Source organism: Canis aureus, chromosome 5 (genome assembly GCF_053574225.1).
Source record: "Canis aureus isolate CA01 chromosome 5, VMU_Caureus_v.1.0, whole genome shotgun sequence".
Taxonomy (NCBI): domain Eukaryota; kingdom Metazoa; phylum Chordata; class Mammalia; order Carnivora; family Canidae; genus Canis; species Canis aureus.
The window spans coordinates 79,831,657-79,847,134 of NC_135615.1; the positions used below are offsets into that span (position 1 = coordinate 79,831,657).

The 15,478-nt window shown below is 55.7% G+C and overlaps 2 protein-coding genes across 4 annotated transcripts in view; one reads left to right on the top strand and one right to left on the bottom strand.

Moving 5' to 3' along the window:
• TMCO4 (transmembrane and coiled-coil domains 4) overlaps positions 1 to 2,942 on the top strand; it is a 91,426-nt gene extending 88,484 nt beyond the window's left edge. For all 3 annotated transcript variants that reach the window (XM_077899368.1, XM_077899367.1, XM_077899369.1), the window contains one exon: positions 1,931 to 2,942. In XM_077899368.1, coding sequence (XP_077755494.1) covers positions 1,931 to 2,305 — 375 coding nt within the window. In that variant the 3' untranslated portion in view covers positions 2,306 to 2,942. The remainder of the gene's footprint in view (positions 1 to 1,930) is intronic.
• A 651-nt stretch (positions 2,943 to 3,593) lies between these two features.
• On the bottom strand, positions 3,594 to 15,281 carry HTR6 (5-hydroxytryptamine receptor 6). Its single transcript, XM_077899371.1, has 3 exons — positions 14,160 to 15,281; positions 5,737 to 5,895; positions 3,594 to 5,535 (listed from the first exon to the last, which is right to left on the bottom strand). Exons 1-3 carry the CDS (start codon positions 14,871 to 14,873, stop codon positions 5,086 to 5,088), a joined length of 1,323 nt encoding a protein of 440 aa, XP_077755497.1. The 5' UTR covers positions 14,874 to 15,281; the 3' UTR covers positions 3,594 to 5,085.
• Positions 15,282 to 15,478: the final 197 nt, after the last annotated feature.

Genomic DNA, 15,478 nt, shown 5'->3' on the forward strand with positions numbered 1-15,478 from the left:
TTTGGGCCATAGATGGAACATAATAGTCAGAGGTCACATATGCTGATTCCTAAAGAGTGCCAGGCCCTTGAACTCTAGTAGTAGACTTTCAGGATGGGTGTCAGGATCCTCATGTCACAGATGGAGAAGCTGGAGTTCAGGACATTGTAAGGACTCACCCACTACTAGTATGAGAAAGCTGAGGCCGGAACCCCATTGCTCTGACCCCAAACTTAGGTTCTTTCTAGGGCCTTGCAGCCAGTAATGTCCACCCTCTGTGGGAAGACGCTGCCTTGACCTCCACCTTGACCTCCACCCTGAACCCAGGGATCTGAAAAGCCCCTTATATGCATGTATACGTGTGCGTGTTCACTGAACACTGTTTTAAAGCGTTTGTAAAGAAAGGAACGAGGGGCGCCTGGGCGGCACAGTCAGTTCAACATCTGACCCTTGCTTTCCGCTCAGGCCATGATCTCAGTGTCCTGGGATCGAGCCTTGCGTCAGCCTCCGTACTGGGTGTGAAGTCAGCTTGGGATTCTCCTCCCCCTACCCTTCCCACTTGCGTGCTCGCTCTCTCTCGCTCTCTCTAAAATAAATAAAATCTAGAAAGAAGAAAGAAAGAGAGAAAGAGAGAAAGAGAGAAAAAGAAAGAAAGAAAGAAGAAAGAAAGAGAGAGAGAGGGAAGGAAGGAAGGAAGGAAGGAAGGAAGGAAGGAAGGAAGGAAGGGAGTCGCCAGCAGGTTCTGGTTGTAAGAAAATAACAAAACCATACGGGGAATTGTCATCTTGTGTTCTTGAAAACACATTTGAATAGCTCAGTGTGATTTGTGATTCAAATGGAAATGCAGATGTTATCAACTGAGCCTTTGTGTGGTTCCCTAAGGGTCCCCCGTGTTTTTCCTGCCTTCTTTCTAAACAAAAAGAAAGGTTCTGTCCTGAGCAGACCCCCTGGACTGAGGGGGGAGAGCGCAGGGCTGCATTTCAGGAGCCGAGCTGAGCTGAGCAGACTCCAGCTGCAGCATTGCAAGCAGAGCCCCATGCGCCTTTGCTCCTCACGTGCTGTGTGTCGCGAAGCAAACCACCATCCCTCTCTGGACTTTGCTTTCCTCTTCGGTAAAACGACAGTGATTTTCAAAGTTCCCCTCCCCAACTCATTGTCAATGAGGACAGTAGGTCCACATTCAAAACCCAACTCTGACGGATCCTGGCTGTATGTCCTGGGGCAAGTCACCTTACCTCTCGAAGGCTCTATTCCTTCATCAACAGTTAGCAGCCAATACCTGTCAAAGGACCGTGTGCACTGAGTTCATCCACAATGTACTAAGGACATACTACGTGTGGGGCATTGTCCATGACCGCCGTCAGGCAGAGGGCATTCCCAGTCACCCCTTCCCTTCACTCACTGACACATCCCAACACAAAAGTGGGGGTATCTCTATTCTCTGAGGAAGAAGGTGGGCACTTCTCTGTTCTCAACCTTTGTCTTAGTGACAATTCCTGCCCCCAAAGGACCCAGATTTTATAAAGAAACATCTTTCATCTTTATTTAATAAATTCTAGAATGAGGGCCTCTGGGTGGCTTAGTGGTTTAGCATCTGCCTTCAGCTCAGGTCGTGATCCCAGGGTCATGGGATCGAAGTCCCACTTCAGACTCCCTGCAGGGAGCCTGCTTCTCCTTCTGCCTGTGTCTCTGCCTCCCTCTCTGTGTCTCTCATGAATAAATAAGTAAAACCTAAAAATAAATTAATAAAAATAAATTCTAGAATGGCCATGAACCCACCCCAGAGGCTTCCCACCCCACTCTGGATTTGAGAGTCATTGAGAGCTGGAGTCTTGGCGTTGGTGATCGGGTAACTGAGGGAGAGGGTGAGGCCCAGGAGCTTAGCTGGGCGCCCTGGGAAGGGCAAAGCTCTGACCACCCACCATGACCCTCGCTCACTGTCCTCCTACAGGTCAGCGGCCACTTGGACTACGCCAAGAAGATGGACGTCATCCTGAAGACTGTGGGCATCCACACCAAGCCGGGCTGGGATGAAAAGGGGCTCCTGCTGGCCCCGGGCAGCCTGCCCCAAGAAGAGCCTCACCGGACAGCCACCACCTCGTCATCAGAGAAGACCACACCCGGAGACAGCCCCAAAGTGGCCACATCCACTGACCCTACCCGAGCCCAGGTGCCAACAGGGCTGGACCAGGAAGGGGCCTCCCCTCCTGCCGCTACCAGCCCGGCTAAGAGCCCCCAGATCTGCAGCCATGGCATGGACCCCAACCCACTGGGCTGCCCGGATTGTGCCAGCGAGACCCAGGGGCCCTGCCCCGGGCTGGACTGACCGCAGAGGGGGCTTGAGCTGCCTTCCCAGGTTCCTCCACATAGCTCGCTCTTACCCTCCACCAGGTGCCCCACACGAGCTCTGAATTTCCACCTGTACCTTTCCCAAGTGGAAGGCATTGGGATTGAAAAGAAAGGAACTGGAAGGAGGGGAGTGGCAGAGAGACAGTGTTCCCTCCCCCAGGAAGCCAGGCTGGAGCCCTGCAGAGACAACCAAGCACAGTCTAGAGCTCCAGGACTCTACCACCCTTGGGCTTCCCATATTTCGGGCCGCAGGTGTAGGGGCTGGCTGACCACCTGGGGGCCCAGGGGGCTCCCACACCACCACTCTCCCCCAGTCCCAGTAAATCCAGGTGAACGCCTGCTCTTCCATCCACATGCCAGGCTGCCCGCCAGCCCCCAGGCATCACTGATGCACCTACAGAGCAGGTGCAGGTGAGAAGCCAGCCGCTCACTCTCTGCTCTTGGGAGGCACGATCAGATGTGCCTTGTGCGGCCACTCAAGCTGTGCACTGCAGAACTACTGGGGTGTGGTCACAAGGATGTGATGTGAAGGGTGCTGCCGCCCTTGTTGTGCTACGTGGTAGCCCTGGATGTAACTGTCACAGCGTGGTGAATATATGCTGAATCAGCGTGCACTGTGTGTGTGGATTGGGCCTGGTGACAAGAATGAATTCCACGGGGCAAGGGTTTCCTACAGCAGGGAGGGGAGTGATGATTATAATAATAAAAATAATCATAGAGAACTTACCACTCATTGAGAATTTGCCAAGGACAGAGTGCTTACCTGGGTTTCCTCGGCTGACCTACCAATAACCTTAGGAGATAGCTACTATTATTACCTTCATGCTACTGAAGGTCCTTGAGACCCAGAGAGGTTAGGTAGCCTGCTCAAGGTCACACAGCTGGTCAGTCTCAAACTCCACTCAGGCTCCAGAGCCTGAACTCTTGGCCACTGTATCTCAGCCTCCTGTGTTCCTTCCAGTGTCCCTGAATGAGGGGGCCAGAGACGGTTCTCCTCCATTGTGCAAATGGGGAAACCAAGGCTCGGGCAGAGAAAGTATTGATAAGCTCTGGGGGAGGCAGCCCAGAGGGGGACAGCAGAAGGAACTAGAATATTAGAGCTGAGGGGATCCTCACATATGCGCGCTTGCTTGTTCATTCAACAAATATTTACAGAATGGCTGCTAGGAGTTCAGACGGCTCATTTTGCCCAAGGTCTCATCCCACTTCACCAAATGCTTCTCCAACCCCAGGGGCCCCTCAAGTGAATCCAGTCCACACCACGGTCACCGCCTCAGGTAGCGTTTATTCGGAGTCCACTCAGGCAGGGCTGGGGGCAGAGAGGGAGCCCCAACGAGCACCATGGCCCCTCTGTGGCCAGTGCCCAGGGCCAGAGTTGAATCTAATCAGCACCAAGGAGAGCGCCAGGCCACTGTGGAGGGCTCCCTGGGAGTTTGGCCTGATGGGGCCTCAGAATGAAAAGGACCGCATGTCAGGTAAACTGTGGGGACCAAGAGATTTTTTCCCCCACCCTCAAAAACAACCCAGGCCCCTGTGCCAGGGTCCACCGAGCTGCCTGAGGGCAGCGACCCACACCAGAGACCGCTCTGCTGACCCAAGTGGCTGCCGCTTCTATTTCCCTGGCTGACCAGGGATGCCAGGAGGCAGTGGGGCCATGGGCTGGTCTATCTCCATCAGCTGGTTCCCTTCCACGTCCAAGGAAGTTCAGGGTGGAGGGAAAGCCATTCCTGGTGTTGAGCAAGAAACCACCAGCTCCCTCTTTGCCCCCAGGAGTCGTGGTGGAGCAGCCTGGGAGTGGGGATGGGAGCCCCACTCGGCATCCAGAGCAAAGAGTTGGGGAGCTATGGTCAGTCAGGTGGTGGGATGTGGACCAGGGCTGAAGGGGAGGAGGGAGATGGGAAAACAGTGGGAACAAACAGCCCCTCCGGGCCCTCAGCGAGAGGCCAGGGGGTGCTGGATGACCAGGAGTTGTACCAACAGCAAGTACCACCTACAGCAGCACCACCCGTGGGTACTGGGTACTTTGTACATGGAATACCAGGCTCTGAAAGGCTAAGGAACCTTTCTGTCCAAGAGCTAGTGAGTAATGGAGCAGAGATTCAAATTTAGGCCTTCCTGACTCCCAGGGCAGGTGTTTTTCTGTGCAGCCCCACACACATCTGAGGCAGTGGCTAGACCGAAAACCAGCAAATCATCCTCACAGTTACAGATCATCCAAGCCAGCGCATCCCAAACTATAATGTGCACACATGTCACCTGGAGCTCCTGCTAACGTGCAGATTCTAACTCAGTGGGTCTTGGGTGGGGGGTAGGTAGAGGCGTACATTTTTAACGAACTGCAGGGAGGTGACACTAATGCTGGCAGCCCCCGGAGGAGTGAGGGATTCAGCCCAACACTAATCTACCTCTGCAGATAGAGGCATCCCTCCCCTGCAGTCTCATCAAATGTCAAAGGAGATAATTGCCTTCACCCTAACTTGAACCAAGAGGTCCTTTTCCCCTCTGCCAGAGCCCTCCAGCCACCTCCACACACACCCACAGGTCACACTCAGCAAGAGCATCCTGGAGAAAATTTTATCTGAGCCAGCTGTTTTCCCAGTGGGCGGGCAGTGGGGGCTGGGTCAGTGAACCCCACTGGAACTCAGAGGGCTTCCAGGAGACCTGCAGCCTCCCAGCCCTAGCCAAGAGCTGGTCCAAGGCCTTTGGGGACTTCATCCCATCTAGTCCAGCGCTCCACTGACCAGCTCCAAGCCCGCGTCAGTTCGTGGGAGCGCCAAGTGGGTGCAGCTGCAGCTGGGGCTCGACAGGATCGATGTTGAAGAAATTGACTACAGCTGCAACCCTGGTGGGGGGCGGGGGCTCCCGGGGGGCCTCTCTAGGCAGCAGGGGCTGGGCCGTGCGCTGCTGGCCTGAGGAGCCACCGGAACCCGAGCCTGAGTCAGAATTGGAGTCAGGTGGCAGAGGCAGTGGCAACACGTGCTGCAGGCTCAGGCCCGGCCGGGGGCCGCTGTGAGAGGTTCGCATAGAGGGTGAGGCAAGGCTGGCCCGGCGTTCCCTGGGGCAGTGGGGACATGGCAAGAACCTGCCCAGGGCCCGTTTGAAGTCCCGCATGAAGAGTGGGTAGATGATGGGGTTCATGGTGCTGTTACAGTAACCCAGCCATGTGAGCACATCGAAGAGGTCTGGGGAGATGCAGTCGCACACAGCCTGGAGAGATGGGGTACGTCATGCTCGGCCCTGGAGCAGAGCCACAGACCACCCCAGCCAGCACGGATGGGACAAGCACCCACAAACACATATGCCATGAGAGGCAGCCCGCCCTCCTCTATCCCCGTGTCCGGGCTGGGGTGCAGTTCGGGGCCTCCCCCAGCAAGGCCTGGACTCACCTGCCCCCTGTGGTGGCATTACCTGGACTATGTTGGCCACAAAGAAGGGCAGCCAGGTCACAAAGAACATGCCCAACAGGATGCCCAGTGTCAGACTGGCCTTCAAGGCCTTCCTGCTGTGCTTGGTGGCCAGACGCCTGCTATCGGCTGACTCCATCCCTGGGCGTGGGGTCCTGGGCACCTGTCAAACACAAGGCCACACACATAAGTCACCTGAGAAAAAGCCCCAGTCTGACCCTGATCCCAGCCACAGACTGAGCCTCGATCTTCATTCTACGCGGAGCCTTAGTCCCAGCAATAAACCGAGTCCTCCTGAGCCTTGACTGAGCCCATCTGTAGTCCTAGATATCCCAATAGTAGACCTGACCTGGACTCCAGAGTAAACCTTGATCTAAACCAAGTGCTGACATCAGCAATAAGCCAAGCCCCTGCTCATGGTCCCAGACTGAGCCTGAGAATTGCCGTAGATTGAGACCCACACAACCAAGGTCTCAAACGGAGCCTTAACCCTGGACCAGACTGAGCCCAACCTTAGCCCCATACTGTGGCCTGAGCTCAGCAATAGACTGAGCCCTGATCCTGACACAAGGATCTCTAGGAAGGGCAGAGAGACAGAGCAACACTATCAGACAATTCAGAAGACCCCCCCACACCGCCACCGCCACCCACCTCACAAAGGACAACACTCGGTACCAGTCAACACACATGACCATGAGCCCCAGCACCACACAAAGCCTTTAGCCCTCCAAGAATAGTTGCTATTAAACAGTACTTGACAAAAAAGATCCTGCTGCTGCCCAGAGCATGACAGTCTCTTCATATATGGATTCTCCTCATATTTGGGAGTAATGATTTTGCCTGGACCGCTACCCTCGTGCTACACAAAATACAGTGCTTTTCTGAAAACATGTGCACAGAGTAAATGTTTGCAATGAAGTCAATTTTAGACTACGAGGGGTGCTAGTGACCTTGGCATTTGACAACTCAAATTACACTGTGGACAGGCAGACATCTTCATTCCCAAATGTTAACCTCAAGAGCTGAAGTATGGGGCAGAAAAGAAGGAGAAGGGAGCTGCCCTGCAGCAGCCATCGAAAGGGACACAGGCATGAGGGGGTTAAAATTTGACTTTGCAAACTGGCAACCAGCAGTCCCAAAACATCAAAAAGCTCTGAACCAGACAATCCTTTAGTCCAGCTGTTCTTTTAACTTTTTCAACCTCCTGAGCTCATTGAGAAGCCATGAAATCTATTTTTTAAAATTTCCCCAAAGAACAAAAAGCTTATAAATTTGTACACATGCACTCACAGAGAAGAAAACATCCCACATTTCTAGCAGGTTCTGAGACCACCGTGAGGTCCAGCCATGAAGCCCCCCTCTAAACTGTGTGTTGTAATCAATTTGGAGTTTCGTACATCGGTGTTACACAAAGTGAGACCCAGCCACATTTACAGTTTAAGTAAATACCAGCGTGCCAAGGTGTGCACAGTTGACTGAACTGTGTAAAGGTTTCATGTGTTCCCTGGGAACACACCTGGACTTTGGGAGCAAGGGCTTCCTCCAACTTTTTTTTTCCTTTTCTTTTTTAAGATTTTATTTTTATAAAATAATCTTTAAAAAAAAATTTATAATCTCTACACCCACCGTGGGGCTTGAGCTCATAGCCCCAAGATCAAGAGTCACATGCTCCTCCAACTGAGCCAGCCAGGCGCCCCTCCTCCAACATTTCCTAAACTGCAGGAGAGCCCAGCTGAGCTCTTGAGGGAGCCAGAGGTGGGTTGAGTGAGTATAGGGTAATTGGAAGAGTTAGAAGGAGGCAGGAAGGGAACCAGATTCCCAGGCAACCTTCGCAGATGGAAAGGGGGCGGAGGAGGCAAAGCCAAGAAGATGTGTCAGTCCCGGGGAGCACCAAAGCCAAACCCCCACCCAGCTCTCAGGCGCAGGGGCTCCCTTCCCAGCCCTGTTCTTCCCGCCTCCTCCGGGTGGCCAGGCTTGGGGTCCTGTCCATGGTGCTGAAACCCCAGGTCTACGCTGTCTTCTATGGGATGGAGAGGCCGGAGTCCAGAATGGCAGTGGGCAGGAGGGGAGAGAGGAAGCACACTCCCACCCCCTCGGTATGTGGATCCAGGTGAAATCTGGTTATATGAATGCCAAGGACAAATTCACAAAGAGCAGCCTAAGAGAAGCCCTTGATTTCCCCTCCTCTGTCTTGGTGGGGCAGCCTTGTGCGGAGGCCAGAGCTGGACTTGTAAAGACAAGTGATCTGGCTTCAAGTCATGCCTCTACCACTTACTCGCTCTGTGATCTTGAGACAGTCTCTGTTTCCACATCTGTAAAATGGGAAAAACAATACTCAGCTTGTGGAGTTGTAGCGAGGCTGTGGATAATAAATGCATGCACAGCACCTGACACAGAGTATGTGCTACATACATGGTAGCCTTGAGGTTGGTTCAAGTGGAGTTGGAGGCTGGGGAAATTTTGAGCACCCTCAGGGGCCCTGTCCTTCTGCCAGCAGCTCAGGCTCCCCAAGCAGCCTGACAGATGTCAGGACAAATGCTCTGACTCACCATGCTGTAGCAAGGGAGGGGGAAAGGCTCTGCTTTTGTCTTTCGTCTTCTCCTTTTCTCCCTTCCAGAGTAGACTCTAGGTGGCTTCTGTGGCCCCACCATGGTCAGCTTGGAGGAGAGGCTCCTGCTTCCTCCAAAGATCTGTCATACCTTCATATTGCTGCCATCAATGGGGACAGACAGTAGGGAAGGAGGGAGCCACCACCTCCAGAGGAGCCACCCACACAGATACCCCCCTGACCTCTGGTAACCTGTGGGGGTTGGGGGAGCGAGAGACAGCCCTGATCTTATCAGAGCTCTATGACACTGGGGAACGGAGACACTGGAGAAATATTTGGGTGGGAGGCAATCACTAGGATGGGAGTTCCAGAGAAGGAATTAAAGATGGCCTCGGATTCCCTCTCTAGGAATTTTCCTGGGAAAATCCTGGGTTTTCTTTCTCTTCTTCTCCCTAAAGAGTTGACCCAAGAATACAGGACAAAAGGAAGAGAGAAGGAAACCAAGGCTCAGAGAGGATAGAGGACCTTGCCCAGTTCACACCGTCCCAGTACAAGGCCTCAAAGCAAAGCACCCCAAGTGACCCCCAATCAGCACCATCGTCTGCATTTAGGGAACAGTTACTACATGTCAGCATTAGTCAAGCCATTAAGTCTTTCCATGGGGTAGGTATTATTCTCCCCCTTTTGCCAGTGAGGTCCAGAGAGGCAAAACAACTTGCCAGAAGTCACACAGCAGCTAAGTGTTAAGTCAGGCATTCAGAGTCATTTCTAACTCCAGAAATTGCATTTCTTCCACTCCATCACACCGCCTCCATGTTGGGGGGGGGGGTTATAGAAATCCCCACCTCTGTCACCAAGAGGCCCTCATGAAGCAGAGGTCAGTGGCAGTCCCCAGCCTCACCCTGAGATCTAGCTGATGCCAGCCTTACCCTGCCCACTTCCCTCTGCCCTTGTCACCATGTCCTGGCGTTTGTGTGCCCCTTATACATGCATGTGTCGCCATCAAGGGCAGCCTCCTGGAAGACAGTCTGTCAGTGCCCTTCCAGGAGGCAGCTCCACCACTTACAGGTTCCTACGTTCAATAAATACCCATGCACGTCTGCACGCTCGGCATATATGGAAATGTGTATTACAACACTATTCCTGGAAAAAACTGGAAACAGCCTAAACGTGCATGGAAGGATGGTGGTTAAACAAACCATGGTAGATTCCCACCATAGACTACGACACAGATGTTTAAAAGAATATAATTGGCCGGGGACCCGTGGGTGGTTTAGCGCCTGCCTTCAACTCAGGGCATGGTCCTGAAGTCCTGGGATTGAGTCCCATGTTGGGCTCCCTGCATGGAGCCTGCTTCTCCCTCTGACTGTGTCTTTGCCTCTCTGTATGTGTGTGTCTCTTCTGAATAAATAAATAAAATCTTTAAAAAAAGAGAATATAATTGGCCAAATGAAAAGATCTCCAAGAGATAATATCAAAATTAAGTAGTAATGGCAAGTTGCAAAATAATTGATACAACAGGACTCCATTTGCTTAAAAAATACATGAAACAAAGAGCAATAAGTCCCTTCAGGTGCATAAGCAAACATGGAAACGCAAAGAAAAAGGAGTGGAAAGACATATCCTAAATCGTTAAGAGTGTCCCTGGGAACAGAAGGTGACAGGGTGGGATTTGGGAGGGTCTTTCACTTTATCTCTCTGGCTGGATTTTTTTTTTTTTATTCCTTTTTCTAAGTAGGCTCTATATCCAATGACCCCAGGATCAAGAGTCAAATGCCCTAATGAATGGGCCAGCCAGGCACCCCCTGGGCTTTTATTTTAAAGTGTATTTATGTATTCTTTTGTGTAATTCAAAAATTGTTCCGATCATCTACTCGTAGTGCGAGGGTTCTAAGACAGACTCTGGAGCCAGACTGTCTGGTTTCAAACGGTGGCTCTGTTGCTGCCTAGCTGTGTGACCTCAAGCGAAGAGATTCACCTCCCTGTGCCTCAGCTGTCGCATCTGTAAAATGGCAATTTTACAGTGGCATCCGCCTCATAGGCTTGTGGTAAGGACTAAGATAATAGGCACAAAGTCACCTGACCAGGGCCTGGCACACAGGAGGCCCCGTGTAAGAGTCAGCCGGCATTTCCGTTATTAGGGTCCAGCTCAGCTCTTTGATTATGACGATGACACTGTTATTGGCAGCCTTCGTGGGCTTTTTCCCTAGAGAGGCTCAAATGGATGATTTCTCCAGAACCACACATCTTACCACCAAGAGGAAAGGGGCGGAACTAACACTTGTTGAGCACCCAGTAGGTGCCAGGCTTACAGATGTTATCCCACCGACTCTTCAAACAGCCTCATGTGATAAGCGGCATTACCCCTGGGCTCGTGGGAGCCGAATGACTTGCCCAACATCATCAGCAGCGATGGAAAGGAGGCGGGATTTGAACCCCTGACCGGCTGGAAGCCCAAGCTCCTGCACCCAGCTCTGCTGCTCCAGGCCACCTTGTTCCCCGCAGCAGCTGAGGCTGCCATGCTCGGCACTGCTCCTGTCAGCCTCTCCCCAGCTCAGCCCCCTCCTCCTCCTCCTCCGAGATATTTCTGTGATCACAGCCTCCTCTGAGGAGGAGGAAGGACAGCGGTGGAAGGGGAGACAGATCGCTTAGACAAAGTGATGCAGAGTTGGGTGAGGGAGGGTGGAGAAGGCTGGCGGAGGAGGAGAAGGGGAGAAACTGATGGGAGAGGGGGTGCGAGGAAGATGGGGGGATGGGGAAGGCAGGGAAGGCAGCGAGAAGGACCTGGAAGAGAAAGGGGTGGGAGCAGGGAAGAGCAGGGCAGCAGGGAAAGGGTTCCGGACCGAAGGCACAGGTCATGGCACACGGACCAAGAGGCTGGGGAGGGACACTCCCCGACAGATTCCTTCTCCCCGGCCGCCCTCCACCCCGGAGCTCCCACCCTGGTCCCTCCCGAGGATGAGCACCGTGCCACCCTGGCACACAGCTCTGTCTGCCTCTCTCTCCCTCTGCCCCTACCCTGGCCGCATCTCACTCACTCCGAAACTGCTCTCCCCACGCCCCCTCGTCTTCCCCAGTCTCTGCCTGGGCCGGAAGCAAGACCCCCTACCTCATAGTCGAGGGGCCAGGAAAGCTGGGCCGAAACCTCTGAGCTAATCAGTGGCTTCTGAAAAGCCTGTTCACATACTTACATAGATATGGGGGTTGGGGGGGCTGACTAAAATGCTCTTGCCTGTTCAGTCACCGTGTCCTCAGACCCAGAGGAGCTGAGGCCTCAGGAACCTGCATCCCCCTTTCCCTCCACCCTCCGTGGGGAAGCTAACGGCTGGATTGGGGAAGGGAGCCAAGGGCGAGGTCGGGCTTGAAACAGGAGGAAGGAGAGCAATGCACCCCAAGTTTTGTTCATCCTCATCAGTTCCTTTAGGTCCAGGCACTTCAAGCCTCCACTGCCCAGCTGGAAGCCCGGTCTCGGGGGCAGGCCAGCTTGAGTGGGAGGGAAGAGGTCATGACCCAGGAAGATGGAGTCTATATCCCAGAAACAAATTCCACAAATGTAGGCAGTTGTGCAGACAATAAGGAAAACAGGCATGCAGGAGGCTTGCTTAGCAGCTGGGTCTGACACTTCCCATCTCTCTCTCTCTCTCTCTCTCTGAACCTCAGGCCCCCCATCTCTCAAACAAGGATGATGGTAGTCCTGCCTGGGTGGGTGTTTGGAGGACTTAGCTCGGGGCCTGGCACACAGTGAGCACTCAGAGACTGTGGGGCTGCAGCTGTCAGCACCCCTGGGCTCCTGCCCACGTCTGAGGCCACAGTCTCACATTCGATCCTGGTACCAGCCACTTACCCTCATGGACAGAAAAGTGTATCATGGGGGACAGAAAATCCAGACCTGTCCCACCCCGGCCCCACCAGGACCAGTCACCTTCTCACATCCTTAATCCCTAGAGCGAGCTCCCCAATGCGCAGAAGTGGAAGATGACCCGAAGTGGTAAATGGACCCATAAAATAACTGAATGCCAGAGTGAGAACATTGGCCTTTTCCAGCACTCTTCCAGCTCTTCTGGTTGTGTCAAGAGAAAGTTGGTGTTGATGCTGCTACGTCTTTAACATCCGCTAACACCAAAGAGGAAGCGAGCCTGGGGCTGGGCCACTACAACCATGACCGTGAAGCCACTGCCGGGGTTCCTGCCGCTCACTGAGGCTGTCTTTGCCTTCTGTGCATGGCAAAAGTTTCCATTTCCGGAAGAGATAAGTTTCCTTTCTAAACAAATGCATGGAAGTAAAAAGATAAGTGAGGTGATGGAGAGAAAATGCAAAAGAACAGGATAAGGAAGCCACCTGAGGCGTGTGGGTGGGTGGAAAGTAGGCAGATAGATAGTCCAAGGTGGTTCCAGATGCCTCAAGTTTGGGAACCACTCCTTTGAAAGAACCCAGAGAGAGAGTGTGGATGGCCCAGGGCAGCCTTCCCACTGCTGGGGAACCAAGTCAGGGTCACAGCCACCTACTGCGATTCTGGAACATTCTCCAGTGAGCACAGACAGAGGGAGGGTGTAGGACTGTAGCCAGGACCTCCTGTCCACCCCAAGCCCTGTTCCCCTGGTTGATGGGGAGGCTGCAGCTCTGGGCCACATGGACCAGGGGGACTGTATTTCAGCCCCCATCCACCCCAAACCCCCAGGTACCCACCCATCCCGTAGGAGCCTCCTCCTGGGGCTACATCAAGATCGGAGAGCCCAGTCTCAGGGCCTATGACCTCATCCTTTGGGGCTCAGGCCTGGTCAACCATTTCTTGGGGGATTAGGACAATAGACACTAAGACTGTGATGCCTTATGGCCTAAGTGACAGGAGCAGCACTGCAGGGCCTTACCACTAATTACTAAGTAATTAGTAAGCACCTAGTGCGTACAGCGGCGATGAAAACCGCCCCAGTCGTGCCCACCCTACAATCTAGTGGAGGAGATAGACAATGAACGAGTCAACAAGTAAACCCATTGTTAAGATAGAGAATAACAGGGTGAGGGAGTGCAGATGGGTCTGCAGACAGGGTGGACAGGGACACACTCTAGGAAGAGGTGACCCGTGAGCTGAAAAAGAGTCAGGCAAGGCAGCCCCAAGGGAAGAGCGTTCCAGGCAGAGGGAACAGCGATGCAAAGTCCTGGACACAGGAGTCAGTCTGATGCCTTCCAGGAACACCAGGAGGGCCACGTGGCTGGTGCAGAAGGAAGGAGGGCAGGGGGAGGAGGTGGAGCTGCAGAGGTTGGCAGGCCCAGATTCCCAGGCCACATCCTGACATGGGATGGGAGACGTCTCCTCTTTTAGCTTAAAAGTGACGGGATCACTTTTGTTTTGTCCATTGCTCTGGCTCCTGTGCCCAGAACAGACAGGAGTGCATCCGCAGTGGAAGCTGGGGAAAGCCCGAGGGAGACTCGTGGGGACTTCCAGGAAAGAAGCAACGGCGGCCTGGTTGACCAGGGCGGCACTGGAGGAGGTACACTTTTAGGGGGACCGCACCAACGGGCCTTGATAATGAACCCCGTGAGCATGAAGGGAGAAAAATGATTCCTACGTTCCTGTGGGGTAACGCCGTGATGGTTCCATCTGCCATGATGGGAAAGGCGGGGGAGGCGGAGGTGGGGCGGGTTGGGAAACCCTGAATTCCCCTGGCCCGCCTTACTTTCTGGAAGCTGCCCCACATGCCCACGGCGCTGTCCTGTAGACAGCCCTGAGTCTGGAGCACCCAAGAGGGCTGCGTCTGGAAATGGGCACCCAGGGGTCACCAGCCAGCGTATATATGGTGAGATGCATGCGGGGCGGGCCCCCCACGGCTGCTCTTTCCTCTCCACCCCGCGGCCCGGGTCTCCCCACGCGCCCCCGGTACCTGCAGCGTCTCCAAGGCCTGGCCGGCCGCGCCCGTGGTGAGGGAGGCCACCTGCACCGCCTGCTTGCGCGCGGCCAGCAGGATCCTGCAGTAGGTGTAGCAGATGGCGCCCGAGGGCAGGAAGAAGGTGAGGCCCGACGCCACGAGGACGAAGGGCAGGCTGGCCAGCAGGCGGCACTGGCCGGGGGCAGGGGCCCGCGCGCGGCCCAGCTGGTGCCAGCCCAGCAGCAGCGGCAGGAAGGAAGCGAGCGCCGCCAGGCTCCAGGCGCCCAGGACGAGCCCCAGGGCGCGCGGGGGCGTCATGCGCAGCTTGTAGCTCAGCGGCGAGAGGATGAGCAGGTAACGGTCCAGGCTGATGAGGCACAGGTTGAGGATGGAGGCGCTGCAGCACATGACGTCGAAGGCGGCCCAGAGCTGGCACAGGCCGCGCGCCAGCACCCAGCGCCCGTACAGCGCGTTCAGCATGGCCGGCGGCATCACCACCAGCCCCACCATCAGGTCCGACGTGAAGAGCGACACCAGGAAGAAGTTGGACGTGTTGCGCAGCGCCGGCTGCGTGCAGATGAGCGCGATGAGCAGCGAGTTGGCCGCCGCCGTCAGCGCGATGACCACGCACAGCGCGGCCGCCACCCAGCCGCTGCCCGCGGGCCCCGACGGCGGCTCCGAGCCCCAGGCCGGGGTGCTGTTGCTGGCAGGGCCGGGCTCGGGGACCATGGGGGCGGCGGGGGGCGGGGGGCGAGGAGGGCAGGCCCGGGAGGGGTCCGCAGGCCTGGGCGAGGCACCTGGAGGGCGTGGGGTCCGCGGTGCGCGTAAACCGCCAGCAGGGGTCAGGTGGGAGGCCAGGGACAGGGCGCGGGGCGGGGTGGAGGGGCGGCGACCCAAGGAGCACGGAGGGGGGGACACGTAGGGGAGGGGGCGCCTGATGGGAGGCGCAGAGCCCCCCGGGGGAGGGGCGGGGGAGGGGGCGGGGACGCGAGGTGACCCGGAGTGGACAGGTGGGAGCAGAGTCCCCTAGAGGGGGCGGGGACGCGAGGTGACCTGGAGTGGACAGGTGGGAGCAGAGTCCCCTAGAGGGGGCGGGCGGGGGGAGGGGCCGGGGACGCGAGGGGACCCGGAGTGGACAGGTGGGCGGGGGGGGGGGGCGGAAGTGGGCCGGGCCGGGGCCGGGCGCTGGGTGCAGGGGCCCACCGTGCGCTCGGCCGAGGGCAGCCCCTCCGCGGCAGGTGGGCGCCCCGAGCGCTCGTGGGGAGCCGCGAGCACTTGGGGCGGCAGGGCGGGGGCCGCGAGCGAAGCCCCGCGTGGGGAGGGCGGGGGTCCGC